Below are 15,836 nucleotides of genomic sequence, written 5' to 3' on the forward strand. Positions count from 1 at the left end.
CCTGTGGGGCATATCCTGCAGCCGGTGCAGCTCCCCCCCGTGGGGCATAACCTGCAGGTGGTGCAGCTCCCCCCCGTGGGGCAGCTCCCCCACACCGCTCTTCCCTGTGCCCCTGTCTGCCAGTGCGGACAGCCCATGGTGACGGGGACACTGGTGCCCCACCATGCGCTGGGGCTGGGGCCCAGGGCCGTGCTCCACGGGGAGCCCCTGCACCCCGCAGGCACCTGCCTGTTGCAGGCCCCCGCCCACCGCAGGCCCCCGCCACCCCTCGTCCCGGGGCCTCGGCTCCGGGGGCAGGCGCTCCCCACGCCCCGCACCGTGACCAGCAGCCAGGGGCAGCTGCCGGAGCCCTGCGACCACGCCGTGGGGCTCAGCGAGGACCAGGGGCCCCCGCTGCCTGACCCCACTCCCCCCGAGCCTTTCCTGGCTCCATCGACCCGCAGCACCCAGACGGCGACGCCCGACGGTGAGTTTGGCGCTGGCACAGCCGCCCCGTTGTCGCCCCACACCCATGAGCCATGGGAAAGCTGACATCGCCCGTCTTGGGGGATTTTCTTGCTTCGTCCTCAGCGGCGACAGCCCCGCAGGTGCCTGAGGAGCCCCCGCAGCTGCCCGAGCTGGGCCCTGATGCCTTTGCCGAGGCCTTTCCAGAGCTGGCAGGGGACAGCCAGCTGCTGCAGCACCTGCAGGACCAGCTCCTGGCCGACCTGGACATCCCCGGCACGGAGGAGCTGTTCAGCTGGCTCGAGGCCGTGGAGCCCCAGGACGCCTTCCCCGATTCGCCCAGCAGTCCTGCCCTCAGCCGCCTCCTCTCCCAGCTGCCCGACCTCTCCGAGGACATCGAGGAGCCGAGCACGCAGGGACTGGAAGCCACAGGAGCCCTCGGTGAGGTACCCTCAACCCCTGGGGTGTACCCCGAGAAGGTTGGGGGTGGGCTGTTGGTGCAGTCCCCTATTGTGCTGGCATTGAGCCCCCCGCTCAGCCCTGCAGCCAGTCCCCTGCCCGGTGCCCTTAGTAGACCCCTACCCAGTCCACCCCTGAGTCCCCCCAGGAGGTCCCCTGACACCCAGGTCCTCAGTTCCCCTAGTAGACCCCTGCCCAAACCCCCCCTGAGTCCCCCCAAGAGGTCCCCTGACACCCAAGTCCTCAGTGAGCAGAGGACACCCCTGCCCACATGCCCCCTGGGTCCCCTCAAGAGCCCCCTGGCTGCCCCTGTGTCCACCGGCACCAAGCGGGGGGCCAAGCGCCGCGCGCCCACCAGCACCCCCAGGACAGCGGAGAGCTCCCAGCCCAAGAGGCCAGCAACGGAGAAACCCCCTGGCAAGGACAGGAAGATGCTGCTGGGCCAGGGTGTCCAAGGCCCCGAGACGCCTTGCCAGGGACGCCGTGCCAGGGACGCCAGGATGTCCAAGGCCCCAGGACGCCGTGGCAGCAGCAGGAAAGACGGCAGTGGCAGGCAGCAGCCAGCGACCAACAACAGCCGGGCGCCCAGCAAGAGAGCCCGAAGCCCGGGGGCTGCTGGGGGGCAAGGAGCAGCGTCGCCGCCTCCCCGCAGAGCGCGGCTGCTGCCGGAGACTCCGAGCGCGGAGCCCGGTGCCGTGCGGCCCCAGGACAGCCTCTGTCCCCAAGGCGTCAGGGCCAAGACGCTGCAGCGCCAGCGCCGGGACACAAAGACCCCCAGCGAGACTTTGCAGCCGCTGGGGGCCAGGGCGAAGGCGCTGGGGCCAGGGCGCCAGCTGCCCTGTGTGCAGCCGCAGCCCACCTCCAGCAGCCCCAGCACGATGCCCAGCGCCGCGCAGACAGTGCCAGCTGTGCCCGCTGCCCCCCAATCCCCAGCTGGCGGCAAAGAGAAGGTGGTGCCGGCACCACCAGGCAGCACGGCGTGAACAGGGGACGCTGCCCTAGAGCAGGCGCCCAGAGCGCTGTGCCTGCCAGCCGCGGGGGGCCAAGCGCAGCGGGGGGCTCTGCCCACACAGCCGCGCATGCTGCAGCCCCTGGCACGGCCCCGCGTGGACTACGTGCCCTGCGTGGGGCCCTGGGCAGGCGGTGACGCGGCGCCCACGCCGCTGGAGGAGCAGGAGGAGCCGGTGCCCATCACGCTGCAGCAGCGTCCCGAGCGGGAGCGCCTGAAGCAGCTGGCCCAGGAGGAGCGGCAGCGGGCGGCCCACCAGATGAAGATCGGCCCTGTGCAATTCTTCGCGCAGCGGCAGAAAGACGGGGCCATAGCCAAGTATGCCGGCTACCCGTGACCCTGCGCTCCTCGACGGCCCCTGCAGCACCCAGTGGCGCTGAGCTCAGCACGCAGGCACAGAGACCTCTGCAGGCACCTGCTCCAGCTTGAGCCGCACTCTTCAGCCCTTTCCCCTCTCGCTTGCCCTTACCCTTCTTTAGTGCTGTAGCTAGTCAGTGTTTCTCACTGTCAGGGATGGGCAACGGGGGGGGATGGGAGATGGGGGGGTCACGAATGAGTGTTGGGAGTGTTGCGATGGAAGCTGTTGGGATGGGCAATACCTGGCATGGGCAAGTTTGGGCATGGGAACTGCTTGTTGGGACACAAAATGGCAGGGATTGAAAGCTTATTTCTTCCTTTCTGGTCCTTTCTCTGCTTTATTGCCTTTTTTCTTAAATTCCTCTAGTGTAGGTGTTCACTCAGCAACGCCTCTGCCTGCAGTTGTTCTGGCAGTGGGATGCCGAGGGGATTTAATGCAGCCCGCTCCCGCTGCCCATGCTCAGTCCGTGAATGGATGTGGGCATGGCCAGCACGGACGGGAGAAAATGGGTGGATGGATGGATGGATGGATGGATGGATGGATGGATGGATGGATGGGAGTTGGGAACTGAGCCTTGGGATCAGCAATGGGAGGTTGCTGGGATAGGAAATGATCAGTGGGATGGGAAGTCATGACGGTGATGGGGATTCATTAGTGTGAAATGATGGGAAATTGCTAGGTGATTTTGTGATATTGTGATCATGGTGGATTTTTTGTGATATTTTGTGATGTTGTGATCATGGTGGTGATAGGAGAGCATTAGGCTGGGAAAAAATTGTTTACATTAATAAATTTTATTGATTGTCTTTTTAATGTATTGTATGATTTGTATTATTATTTTCTATTCCTTTATTATTAAACTCTTTATCAATGCCTATGAGCTTTTATTTTCCTTCCGATTCTCTGCACGTTCACTCAGGATGGGGGGACGTGAGCGAACAGATGTGTGGTGCTGAGCGGCCTGCCGGGTTACACCACAACAGACTTTTTGGCAGCCAAGCTGGGGCACAAAGGGTTGAGCTAACGTCACATCTGACCGGAATGTTTTAAAAGAGTGTTTCTTATAAGCTTTCTCTGAGATTGATAGTTGCTGGTCACAATGTTGATTTTTTCCTTTCTGGTGTTGTTTTTCTGTGCTTTTTAGGTGCTTTTTCTTAATCCCTTTCTTGTTGTTTATGATCCCTGGGGGCTGGCCTATGTTTGCTGATGCTTTTGCCCACTTGCAGGTAGCACGTGCTCCTCTTGCACCGACGGTGAACTTAACCCAGTATTTGTCCCCGAATGACAACCTCTGTGGTTAGACAAGGAGTTAAAAATTCCAGCCAGCGATCAGCCCTGAGGCAGGATGGCTACAGGTGGCAAGGGCTGGGGGGGGATGTGGGCCGGGTTTTATCACGATTGCCACCTCCGATGGCTTTGGAATTCAGCCCTGAACAAATGTGGTATCCTACGGCGCTGCTAAAAGGTTTTAGAAAGGTGTGCCCCGATGCTGGCAGTGCCAGAGATTTACAGCTCGCCAAGTTGTCCGAGAAAAGTTTGGATTTGTTACCCGATGCGCAAGAAGCCAATCCAGACACCAGGTCGAGACACAGTTTTCTTTCAGAACTGCGCGAGTCTGGGTACCAGGTGGTTTCCCACAAAGCCAGCACATGGAAAGATTTTCCACGCCACGCTTGATACAATCTTTTATCACTACATTTCCATGCTAGTACAATCCCCTAACTTCTCACAGGTTCCAGAATTAGCCTACGGCTGACATGACAAAATGATTTTGCGCATCCTCAGAGGGGAAGGGTCTCCTCTTGGGCTGGGGTCTCTCACTCTAGGGCTGTGATTTTTTGCATTAGAATGAGCGTACTTCGTATTAGAATAGCTTTCCATTGTTTTCCAGTGGTTTCCAACAAATGGATTAGTATCAAACTCCAGTGCACGTGTGTAGGATTTTTCCTTACAAAAGGGTCTTCTCGAGTAAATAGATTCCTAGTTATTCATCCTTTAGATAGCTTCAACTCCAGGGTCATCTTTGCCCTTGCCTGAAAATACCCATTTGGTATCTGTTCTCATGAAACAAAGTTAACGAAAAACAAACAAACAAACAAAAACAAAACCCAGTTCCTAGCACCAGCGGCTTGTTTGCTGGGTCTGCTCTATGTGTTTTGAAGACTATTCAGTACAATTCAGCACCTTCAAGAGAAATTGTGTGGGTCTATGAAAATGCGTCTTGATCTGATGCAAGCCTGTGACGCACCCTGAAGGCCCTCCAAGCCCTGGGATGGGCTCTGAGGCCCTTCCGAGCCCTGGGATGTTACCCGCAGCCACTCCAACCCCTTTGACGGGCCCTGCGGCCTCTCCAGCCCCGCTGACAGGCCCTGCAGCCACTCCAACCCTCTGACGGACCCTACAGCTGGCTCCGGGGACTGCCCTGTGGCATTCCCAGTCACCGATACACACAAGATGAAAGAATGGATGCACAAGTCATCTCGTTTAGTAAGGGAAGAGAGTCCTACTGAGAAGGGGAAGGAGCAATAGGAAGGCGAAGCAGACTACCCCAGTGGAGGGCCGTCCTAGGGAACAGCAGGCTGAAGACCACCATCTAAAAGCAGCAGTAACCAGGTGATCCCGATCTCTGGGTGAGCTGTGAGACATGCGGAAAGATTTCAGCTGTCCTCCAGGCGAGCACATTGTCACCTTGCTGCTGCCATGCTGGGATAACGGCTCCGGTGTCCGGGCTGTGTCTGTGCTGTGTCTGTGCTCTGTGCTGGGCCTGTGCTCTCTGTGCTCTGTCCGTGCTGTGTCCGTGCTGTGTCTGTGCTGTGTCTGGGCTGTGTCTGGGCCGTGTCTGGGCTCTGTCCGTGCTGTGTCTGGGCTCTGTGCTGTGTGTGTGCTCTCTCTACTCTGTCTGTGCTCCGTCTGTGCTGTGCCTGTGCTGTGTCTGGGCTGTGTCCGGGCTGTGTCTGTGCTGTGTCCGTGCTGTGTCTGGGCTCTGTCTGGGCTGTGTCTGTGCTCTCTGTGCTGTGTACGTGCTCTGGCTGGGCTGTGTCTGGGCTGTGCTCTGTGGTCTGTCTGTATTGGCCTCCTTTCTCCCCAGTTCTTCTCAGAGCCTGTCTTCAGATGAACAGTCTCAGTCCTTTGTCAGCCATCCCGAGACAAGCCACCACCCCCGACGGGACCGCTGAAATCAGAGGGTGCACCTTCCTGTCTGTGGTAGCAAGAACTCTCTGGTAGGCAACAAGATCCGGGACGAGCCCCTAAACCCTGAGAAAAATCTCAATAATTTTCTTCAGACAGGATCTTCTGTGGAGCTTTTTTATTCGCGATTGCAATGGCGGGCATCCTGCAAGCAGGAGCGCGCAGTAAAAGTTTATCATAACCGTGTATTCCCTATTACCCGACACCTGATTTCTCCCGTTTCTTCATTGGCTGAGTACTACGGGTTCACAGCCTACTCGACGCACTACTATACCATATACGTACAATTTTATTTGACCAACCGTTAATTTCTCCTTAACCTTTTATTTTTTCCTTCTTCTCTTGTGACTAGAGGGCCCGTGATCTTTGCTTTTACTGATCTCGCACTGCTCATCCTGTTTTTCTTAGCTATCCTCGTTATTTTGGGACAGTGGGACCTTCCCCTTATCTGCTTAACGGATTCCCCACTGCTATGCCACACAATGCCACTTTTGCATATGCAAGGTTAGTGGATTTTTCCACTGCAAAAACACCTTCTATTGCAAAAACACAACTTTGTTTCTCACAAGGAGAAAAAACAACACGCCTAAAGTCGAAGCCACATACTAGAAAGAGAGGAGGATGCGCAGCACGGGAAGCTTCCCACAGAAAGGAGCTGCATTTGGGGTAAAAATCTGTCCCTTTTTATGTCATTGAGACATACGAGGGCGTAGGACACCAGCACTTCAGGTAACCAAGAGATGCTGTGCGTTTCGATCCGTCCCCCTGAGACAGCCACTAGGTGACGATGTTTCCAATTTTCTTTCAAGAAACCTTGCTTTCTCAGGCCCAGGTGTCCAGCTGCACATCGAGGACGTCCCTGGCTCCCAGGCGCAGTTCCCAGGCCGAAGGCCGAGCTCCCATCCGAACCCCCGGCCCGGCAGACATTGCTCCTGGCGTTGCGCAGCAGCCATTTCATGTCAGCCTTTGCTCATGGCAGTCAGCTTAGCGCCGTCAGTGCTGCCATCGGGGTGCCCGAGAGCCGTGTGAGGTCAGCAGAGAGTCACTGTCAGCCTTTGACCTCACAAAGGTGGGTGGCCATAAGTGCCCTGAGCGTCCAGCTCGCATGGAGTACTGCTGGTGGCACTCAAGGCATGGAGGTCTGCATGGTGCAATGGGAGACGCCGATGTCCTGCTGGTATTTTCACTGCCACAGTAGTGCCTCTTATAATGCTACTGTTAATTAGTGCTCTACCCTTCCGATCTTTTACTAAGGTAGCTAGAGAGAAGTGCAGACACCTGTTTATTTCCTGGTAATACCTGCAAGAACCATCTATCTACATCTTCGCCAGATTCATCATAGCGCTCTTGGTACCGCTGATCTGTGTTGCTCTGGAATAAAGTGCAATCGTTAGCACGCCAAGTGTCCATGCCCTTGCATCTACCAGAATCGTGCAAATCCCTGTTGGGATCTCTGTCTAGCTGTGGGCTGGCTAAGCTGTCTTTTGGATGGTGAAAATGGGAAATCGTGGGGATGGGAAATGATGAGTGGGATGAGAAATGATTGCTGGGATGGGAAGACTTCCTTGGGCTGGAAAGCCATGGGGCTAGGAAATGAAAGAGATGGGAAATCTTCCTTGGGATGGGAAAGCTTCCTTGGGAAGGAAAAGCATTGGGATGAGATACCTTCCTTGGGGAGGAAGTCATCCTTAAGGAAAGGCATTGGGATGGGAAATCTTCCTTGGGGAGGAAATCATTGGAAAGGAAAAGCATTGGGGTAGGGAAATCTCTCTTGGGATGGGAAATTATTGGGATGGGAAATCTTGAATGGGGTGGGTACGATTCGTTGCGGTAGGAAATAGTTGGAAAAGAAATGCAAGGGATGGGAAGTCTTTGGGATGAGATCTCATGGGATTAAGAAACGCTTCATGCTGATGGGAAATAGTTTGCATGGGAATCTGTTGGGCTGTGAAACTGTCGGGATGGGAAATCGCCGGGAGGATGAAAAGTCTTGGGATGGAAAAGTCTTGGGATGGAAAATCCTTGGGAGGGGAAAGTGTTGGAGTGCGAAACCCCCCTGGGCCTGGCAAATGAGGACTGGGACGGGAAAGGCTCATGGGGATGGAAACTGATGGCGCTGGGAAGCCTGCTTGGGTAGAGAAACTGCAGTCCTCACCAAGATGGCGGTGAGGGGCTGGTCAGCCGTTGGGGCGGAGCCCCCGTTGCCCGGGTTCCCCAACGAACCGCCCCACTCTCCAGCGACCATGGCAGGTACAGCAGCGGGCTCCCGCTCCTCCCGGGGCTGCGGCCCTGCCGGCGAGCCCAGCGCCCGAGAGCTCAGCCCAGCGCCCTTTTTCCTCACAGAGAGATTCCCCAGACGGCTGCCGCCGGTGCCGCAGACGCCCAACTCCCCCTTCGTTGTCCCAGCTGAGCCGCCAACGGTGGCTGCCTGGCTGCTGCCCTCCTTCCCCGGAGCGATGGCGGTGCCCTTGCAGCCCCCCCAGGTACCCACCCTCTCCTACGCGCTGCCCCAGGCCACCGTCTGGCACGTGGTGCCGGAGGTCCAGGGGCAGGTGCTGCAGCTCCCACCCGTGGCGCAGCTGCCACCTGGGGGGCACCTCCCACCCGAGGGGCACCACCTGCAGCTGGTGCAGCTCCCCCCTGTGGGGCATATCCTGCAGCCGGTGCAGCTCCCCCCCGTGGGGCATAACCTGCAGGTGGTGCACCTCCCACCCGAGGAGCATATCCTGCAGCCGGTGCACCTCCCACCCGAGGGGCACCACCTGCAGCCGGTGCAGCTCCCCCCTGTGGGGCATATCCTGCAGCCGGTGCAGCTCCCCCCCGTGGGGCATAACCTGCAGGTGGTGCAGCTCCCCCCCGTGGGGCAGCTCCCCCACACCGCTCTTCCCTGTGCCCCTGTCTGCCAGTGCGGACAGCCCATGGTGACGGGGACACTGGTGCCCCACCATGCGCTGGGGCTGGGGCCCAGGGCCGTGCTCCACGGGGAGCCCCTGCACCCCGCAGGCACCTGCCTGTTGCAGGCCCCCGCCCACCGCAGGCCCCCGCCACCCCTCGTCCCGGGGCCTCGGCTCCGGGGGCAGGCGCTCCCCACGCCCCGCACCGTGACCAGCAGCCAGGGGCAGCTGCCGGAGCCCTGCGACCACGCCGTGGGGCTCAGCGAGGACCAGGGGCCCCCGCTGCCTGACCCCACTCCCCCCGAGCCTTTCCTGGCTCCATCGACCCGCAGCACCCAGACGGCGACGCCCGACGGTGAGTTTGGCGCTGGCACAGCCGCCCCGTTGTCGCCCCACACCCATGAGCCATGGGAAAGCTGACATCGCCCGTCTTGGGGGATTTTCTTGCTTCGTCCTCAGCGGCGACAGCCCCGCAGGTGCCTGAGGAGCCCCCGCAGCTGCCCGAGCTGGGCCCTGATGCCTTCGCCGAGGCCTTTCCAGAGCTGGCAGGGGACAGCCAGCTGCTGCAGCACCTGCAGGACCAGCTCCTGGCCGACCTGGACATCCCCGGCACGGAGGAGCTGTTCAGCTGGCTCGAGGCCGTGGAGCCCCAGGACGCCTTCCCCGATTCGCCCAGCAGTCCTGCCCTCAGCCGCCTCCTCTCCCAGCTGCCCGACCTCTCCGAGGACATCGAGGAGCCGAGCACGCAGGGACTGGAAGCCACAGGAGCCCTCGGTGAGGTACCCTCAACCCCTGGGGTGTACCCCGAGAAGGTTGGGGGTGGGCTGTTGGTGCAGTCCCCTATTGTGCTGGCATTGAGCCCCCCGCTCAGCCCTGCAGCCAGTCCCCTGCCCGGTGCCCTTAGTAGACCCCTACCCAGTCCACCCCTGAGTCCCCCCAGGAGGTCCCCTGACACCCAGGTCCTCAGTTCCCCTAGTAGACCCCTGCCCAAACCCCCCCTGAGTCCCCCCAAGAGGTCCCCTGACACCCAAGTCCTCAGTGAGCAGAGGACACCCCTGCCCACATGCCCCCTGGGTCCCCTCAAGAGCCCCCTGGCTGCCCCTGTGTCCACCGGCACCAAGCGGGGGGCCAAGCGCCGCGCGCCCACCAGCACCCCCAGGACAGCGGAGAGCTCCCAGCCCAAGAGGCCAGCAACGGAGAAACCCCCTGGCAAGGACAGGAAGATGCTGCTGGGCCAGGGTGTCCAAGGCCCCGAGACGCCGTGCCAGGGACGCCAGGATGTCCAAGGCCCCAGGACGCCGTGGCAGCAGCAGGAAAGACGGCAGCGGCAGGCAGCAGCCAGCGACCAACAACAGCCGGGCGCCCAGCAAGAGAGCCCGAAGCCCGGGGGCTGCTGGGGGGCAAGGAGCAGCGTCGCCGCCTCCCCGCAGAGCGCGGCTGCTGCCGGAGACTCCGAGCGCGGAGCCCGGTGCCGTGCGGCCCCAGGACAGCCTCTGTCCCCAAGGCGTCAGGGCCAAGACGCTGCAGCGCCAGCGCCGGGACACAAAGACCCCCAGCGAGACTTTGCAGCCGCTGGGGGCCAGGGCGAAGGCGCTGGGGCCAGGGCGCCAGCTGCCCTGTGTGCAGCCGCAGCCCACCTCCAGCAGCCCCAGCACGATGCCCAGCGCCGCGCAGACAGTGCCAGCTGTGCCCGCTGCCCCCCAATCCCCAGCTGGCGGCAAAGAGAAGGTGGTGCCGGCACCACCAGGCAGCACGGCGTGAACAGGGGACGCTGCCCTAGAGCAGGCGCCCAGAGCGCTGTGCCTGCCAGCCGCGGGGGGCCAAGCGCAGCGGGGGGCTCTGCCCACACAGCCGTGCATGCTGCAGCCCCTGGCACGGCCCCGCGTGGACTACGTGCCCTGCGTGGGGCCCTGGGCAGGCGGTGACGCGGCGCCCACGCCGCTGGAGGAGCAGGAGGAGCCGGTGCCCATCACGCTGCAGCAGCGTCCCGAGCGGGAGCGCCTGAAGCAGCTGGCCCAGGAGGAGCGGCAGCGGGCGGCCCACCAGATGAAGATCGGCCCTGTGCAATTCTTCGCGCAGCGGCAGAAAGACGGGGCCATAGCCAAGTATGCCGGCTACCCGTGACCCTGCGCTCCTCGACGGCCCCTGCAGCACCCAGTGGCGCTGAGCTCAGCACGCAGGCACAGAGACCTCTGCAGGCACCTGCTCCAGCTTGAGCCGCACTCTTCAGCCCTTTCCCCTCTCGCTTGCCCTTACCCTTCTTTAGTGCTGTAGCTAGTCAGTGTTTCTCACTGTCAGGGATGGGCAACGGGGGGGGATGGGAGATGGGGGGGTCACGAATGAGTGTTGGGAGTGTTGCGATGGAAGCTGTTGGGATGGGCAATACCTGGCATGGGCAAGTTTGGGCATGGGAACTGCTTGTTGGGACACAAAATGGCAGGGATTGAAAGCTTATTTCTTCCTTTCTGGTCCTTTCTCTGCTTTATAGCCTTTTTTCTTAAATTCCTCTAGTGTAGGTGTTCACTCAGCAACGCCTCTGCCTGCAGTTGTTCTGGCAGTGGGATGCCGAGGGGATTTAATGCAGCCCGCTCCCGCTGCCCATGCTCAGTCCGTGAATGGATGTGGGCATGGCCAGCACGGACGGGAGAAAATGGGTGGATGGATGGATGGATGGATGGATGGATGGATGGATGGATGGATGGGAGTTGGGAACTGAGCCTTGGGATCAGCAATGGGAGGTTGCTGGGATAGGAAATGATCAGTGGGATGGGAAGTCATGACGGTGATGGGGATTCATTAGTGTGAAATGATGGGATGGGAAATTGCTAGGTGATTTTGTGATATTGTGATCATGGTGGATTTTTTGTGATATTTTGTGATGTTGTGATCATGGTGGTGATAGGAGAGCATTAGGCTGGGAAAAAATTGTTTACATTAATAAATTTTATTGATTGTCTTTTTAATGTATTGTATGATTTGTATTATTATTTTCTATTCCTTTATTATTAAACTCTTTATCAATGCCTATGAGCTTTTATTTTCCTTCCGATTCTCTGCACGTTCACTCAGGATGGGGGGACGTGAGCGAACAGATGTGTGGTGCTGAGCGGCCTGCCGGGTTACACCACAACAGACTTTTTGGCAGCCAAGCTGGGGCACAAAGGGTTGAGCTAACGTCACATCTGACCGGAATGTTTTAAAAGAGTGTTTCTTATAAGCTTTCTCTGAGATTGATAGTTGCTGGTCACAATGTTGATTTTTTCCTTTCTGGTGTTGTTTTTCTGTGCTTTTTAGGTGCTTTTTCTTAATCCCTTTCTTGTTGTTTATGATCCCTGGGGGCTGGCCTATGTTTGCTGATGCTTTTGCCCACTTGCAGGTAGCACGTGCTCCTCTTGCACCGACGGTGAACTTAACCCAGTATTTGTCCCCGAATGACAACCTCTGTGGTTAGACAAGGAGTTAAAAATTCCAGCCAGCGATCAGCCCTGAGGCAGGATGGCTACAGGTGGCAAGGGCTGGGGGGGGATGTGGGCCGGGTTTTATCACGATTGCCACCTCCGATGGCTTTGGAATTCAGCCCTGAACAAATGTGGTATCCTACGGCGCTGCTAAAAGGTTTTAGAAAGGTGTGCCCCGATGCTGGCAGTGCCAGAGATTTACAGCTCGCCAAGTTGTCCGAGAAAAGTTTGGATTTGTTACCCGATGCGCAAGAAGCCAATCCAGACACCAGGTCGAGACACAGTTTTCTTTCAGAACTGCGCGAGTCTGGGTACCAGGTGGTTTCCCACAAAGCCAGCACATGGAAAGATTTTCCACGCCACGCTTGATACAATCTTTTATCACTACATTTCCATGCTAGTACAATCCCCTAACTTCTCACAGGTCCCAGAATTAGCCTACGGCTGACATGACAAAATGATTCTGCGCATCCTCAGAGGGGAAGGGTCTCCTCTTGGGCTGGGGTCTCTCACTCTAGGGGTGTGTTTTTTTGCATTAGAATGAGCGTACTTCGTATTAGAATAGCTTTCCATTGTTTTCCAGTGGTTTCCAACAAATGGATTAGTATCAAACTCCAGTGCACGTGTGTAGGATTTTTCCTTACAAAAGGGTCTTCTCGAGTAAATAGATTCCTAGTTATTCATCCTTTAGATAGCTTCAACTCCAGGGTCATCTTTGCCCTTGCCTGAAAATACCCATTTGGTATCTGTTCTCATGAAACAAAGTTAACGAAAAACAAACAAACAAACAAAAACAAAACCCAGTTCCTAGCACCAGCGGCTTGTTTGCTGGGTCTGCTCTATGTGTTTTGAAGACTATTCAGTACAATTCAGCACCTTCAAGAGAAATTGTGTGGGTCTATGAAAATGCGTCTTGATCTGATGCAAGCCTGTGACGCACCCTGAAGGCCCTCCAAGCCCTGGGATGGGCTCTGAGGCCCTTCCGAGCCCTGGGATGTTACCCGCAGCCACTCCAACCCCTTTGACGGGCCCTGCGGCCTCTCCAGCCCCGCTGACAGGCCCTGCAGCCACTCCAACCCTCTGACGGACCCTACAGCTGGCTCCGGGGACTGCCCTGTGGCATTCCCAGTCACCGATACACACAAGATGAAAGAATGGATGCACAAGTCATCTCGTTTAGTAAGGGAAGAAAGTCCTACTGAGAAGGGGAAGGAGCAATAGGAAGGCGAAGCAGACTACCCCAGTGGAGGGCCGTCCTAGGGAACAGCAGGCTGAAGACCACCATCTAAAAGCAGCAGTAACCAGGTGATCCCGATCTCTGGGTGAGCTGTGAGACATGCGGAAAGATTTCAGCTGTCCTCCAGGCGAGCACATTGTCACCTTGCTGCTGCCATGCTGGGATAACGGCTCCGGTGTCCGGGCTGTGTCTGTGCTGTGTCTGTGCTCTGTGCTGGGCCTGTGCTCTCTGTGCTCTGTCCGTGCTGTGTCCGGGCTGTGTCTGGGCTGTGTCTGGGCTCTGTCCGTGCTCTGTCTGTGCTCTGTCCGTGCTGTGTCTGTGCTGTGTCTGGGCTGTGTCTGGGCCGTGTCTGGGCTCTGTCCGTGCTGTGTCTGGGCTCTGTGCTGTGTGTGTGCTCTCTCTACTCTGTCTGTGCTCCGTCTGTGCTGTGCCTGTGCTGTGTCTGGGCTCTGGCTGGGCTCTGTCCGTGCTGTGTCTGTGCTGTGTCCGGGCTGTGTCTGTGCTCTCTGTGCTGTGTACGTGCTCTGGCTGGGCTGTGTCTGGGCTGTGCTCTGTGGTCTGTCTGTATTGGCCTCCTTTCTCCCCAGTTCTTCTCAGAGCCTGTCTTCAGATGAACAGTCTCAGTCCTTTGTCAGCCATCCCGAGACAAGCCACCACCCCCGACGGGACCGCTGAAATCAGAGGGTGCACCTTCCTGTCTGTGGTAGCAAGAACTCTCTGGTAGGCAACAAGATCCGGGACGAGCCCCTAAACCCTGAGAAAAATCTCAATAATTTTCTTCAGACAGGATCTTCTGTGGAGCTTTTTTATTCGCGATTGCAATGGCGGGCATCCTGCAAGCAGGAGCGCGCAGTAAAAGTTTATCATAACCGTGTATTCCCTATTACCCGACACCTGATTTCTCCCTGTTTCTTCATTGGCTGAGTACTACGGGTTCACAGCCTACTCGACGCACTACTATACCATATACGTACAATTTTATTTGACCAACCGTTAATTTCTCCTTAACCTTTTATTTTTTCCTTCTTCTCTTGTGACTAGAGGGCCCGTGATCTTTGCTTTTACTGATCTCGCACTGCTCATCCTGTTTTTCTTAGCTATCCTCGTTATTTTGGGACAGTGGGACCTTCCCCTTATCTGCTTAACGGATTCCCCACTGCTATGCCACACAATGCCACTTTTGCATATGCAAGGTTAGTGGATTTTTCCACTGCAAAAACACCTTCTATTGCAAAAACACAACTTTGTTTCTCACAAGGAGAAAAAACAACACGCCTAAAGTCGAAGCCACATACTAGAAAGAGAGGAGGATGCGCAGCACGGGAAGCTTCCCACAGAAAGGAGCTGCATTTGGGGTAAAAATCTGTCCCTTTTTATGTCATTGAGACATACGAGGGCGTAGGACACCAGCACTTCAGGTAACCAGGAGATGCTGTGCGTTTCGATCCGTCCCCCTGAGACAGCCACTAGGTGACGATGTTTCCAATTTTCTTTCAAGAAACCTTGCTTTCTCAGGCCCAGGTGTCCAGCTGCACATCGAGGACGTCCCTGGCTCCCAGGCGCAGTTCCCAGGCCGAAGGCCGAGCTCCCATCCGAACCCCCGGCCCGGCAGACATTGCTCCTGGCGTTGCGCAGCAGCCATTTCATGTCAGCCTTTGCTCATGGCAGTCAGCTTAGCGCCGTCAGTGCTGCCATCGGGGTGCCCGAGAGCCGTGTGAGGTCAGCAGAGAGTCACTGTCAGCCTTTGACCTCACAAAGGTGGGTGGCCATAAGTGCCCTGAGCGTCCAGCTCGCATGGAGTACTGCTGGTGGCACTCAAGGCATGGAGGTCTGCATGGTGCAATGGGAGACGCCGATGTCCTGCTGGTATTTTCACTGCCACAGTAGTGCCTCTTATAATGCTACTGTTAATTAGTGCTCTACCCTTCCGATCTTTTACTAAGGTAGCTAGAGAGAAGTGCAGACACCTGTTTATTTCCTGGTAATACCTGCAAGAACCATCTATCTACATCTTCGCCAGATTCATCATAGCGCTCTTGGTACCGCTGATCTGTGTTGCTCTGGAATAAAGTGCAATCGTTAGCACGCCAAGTGTCCATGCCCTTGAATCTACCAGAATCGTACAAATCCCTGTTGTGATCTCTCTCTAGCTGTGGGCTGGCTAAGCTGTCTTTTGGATGGTGAAAATGGGAAATCGTGGGGATGGGAAATGATGAGTGGGATGAGAAATGATTGCTGGGATGGGAAGACTTCCTTGGGCTGGAAAGCCATGGGGCTAGGAAATGAAAGAGATGGGAAATCTTCCTTGGGATGGGAAAGCTTCCTTGGGAAGGAAAAGCATTGGGATGAGATACCTTCCTTGGGGAGGAAGTCATCCTTAAGGAAAGGCATTGGGATGGGAAATCTTCCTTGGGGAGGAAATCATTGGAAAGGAAAAGCATTGGGGTAGGGAAATCTCTCTTGGGATGGGAAATTATTGGGATGGGAAATCTTGAATGGGGTGGGTACGATTCGTTGCGGTAGGAAATAGTTGGAAAAGAAATGCAAGGGATGGGAAGTCTTTGGGATGAGATCTCATGGGATTAAGAAACGCTTCGTGCTGATGGGAAATAGTTTGCATGGGAATCTGTTGGGCTGTGAAACTGTCGGGATGGGAAATCGCCGGGAGGATGAAAAGTCTTGGGATGGAAAAGTCTTGGGATGGAAAATCCTTGGGAGGGGAAAGTGTTGGAGTGCGAAACCCCCCTGGGCCTGGCAAATGAGGACTGGGACGGGAAAGGCTCATGGG

General features: G+C 57.1%; 1 protein-coding gene across 1 annotated transcript; it reads left to right on the forward strand.

Annotated features, from left to right (window-relative positions):
- The first annotated feature begins 518 nt into the window (after window positions 1-518).
- On the forward strand, window positions 519-1,886 carry LOC136786966 (nascent polypeptide-associated complex subunit alpha, muscle-specific form-like). Its single transcript, XM_066983313.1, has one exon. It carries the CDS (start codon window positions 519-521, stop codon window positions 1,884-1,886), a length of 1,368 nt encoding a protein of 455 aa, XP_066839414.1.
- The last annotated feature ends 13,950 nt before the right edge of the window (window positions 1,887-15,836 follow it).

The sequence above is a fragment of the Anser cygnoides genome, chromosome 26, assembly GCF_040182565.1.
Source record: "Anser cygnoides isolate HZ-2024a breed goose chromosome 26, Taihu_goose_T2T_genome, whole genome shotgun sequence".
NCBI classification, from domain to species: domain Eukaryota; kingdom Metazoa; phylum Chordata; class Aves; order Anseriformes; family Anatidae; genus Anser; species Anser cygnoides.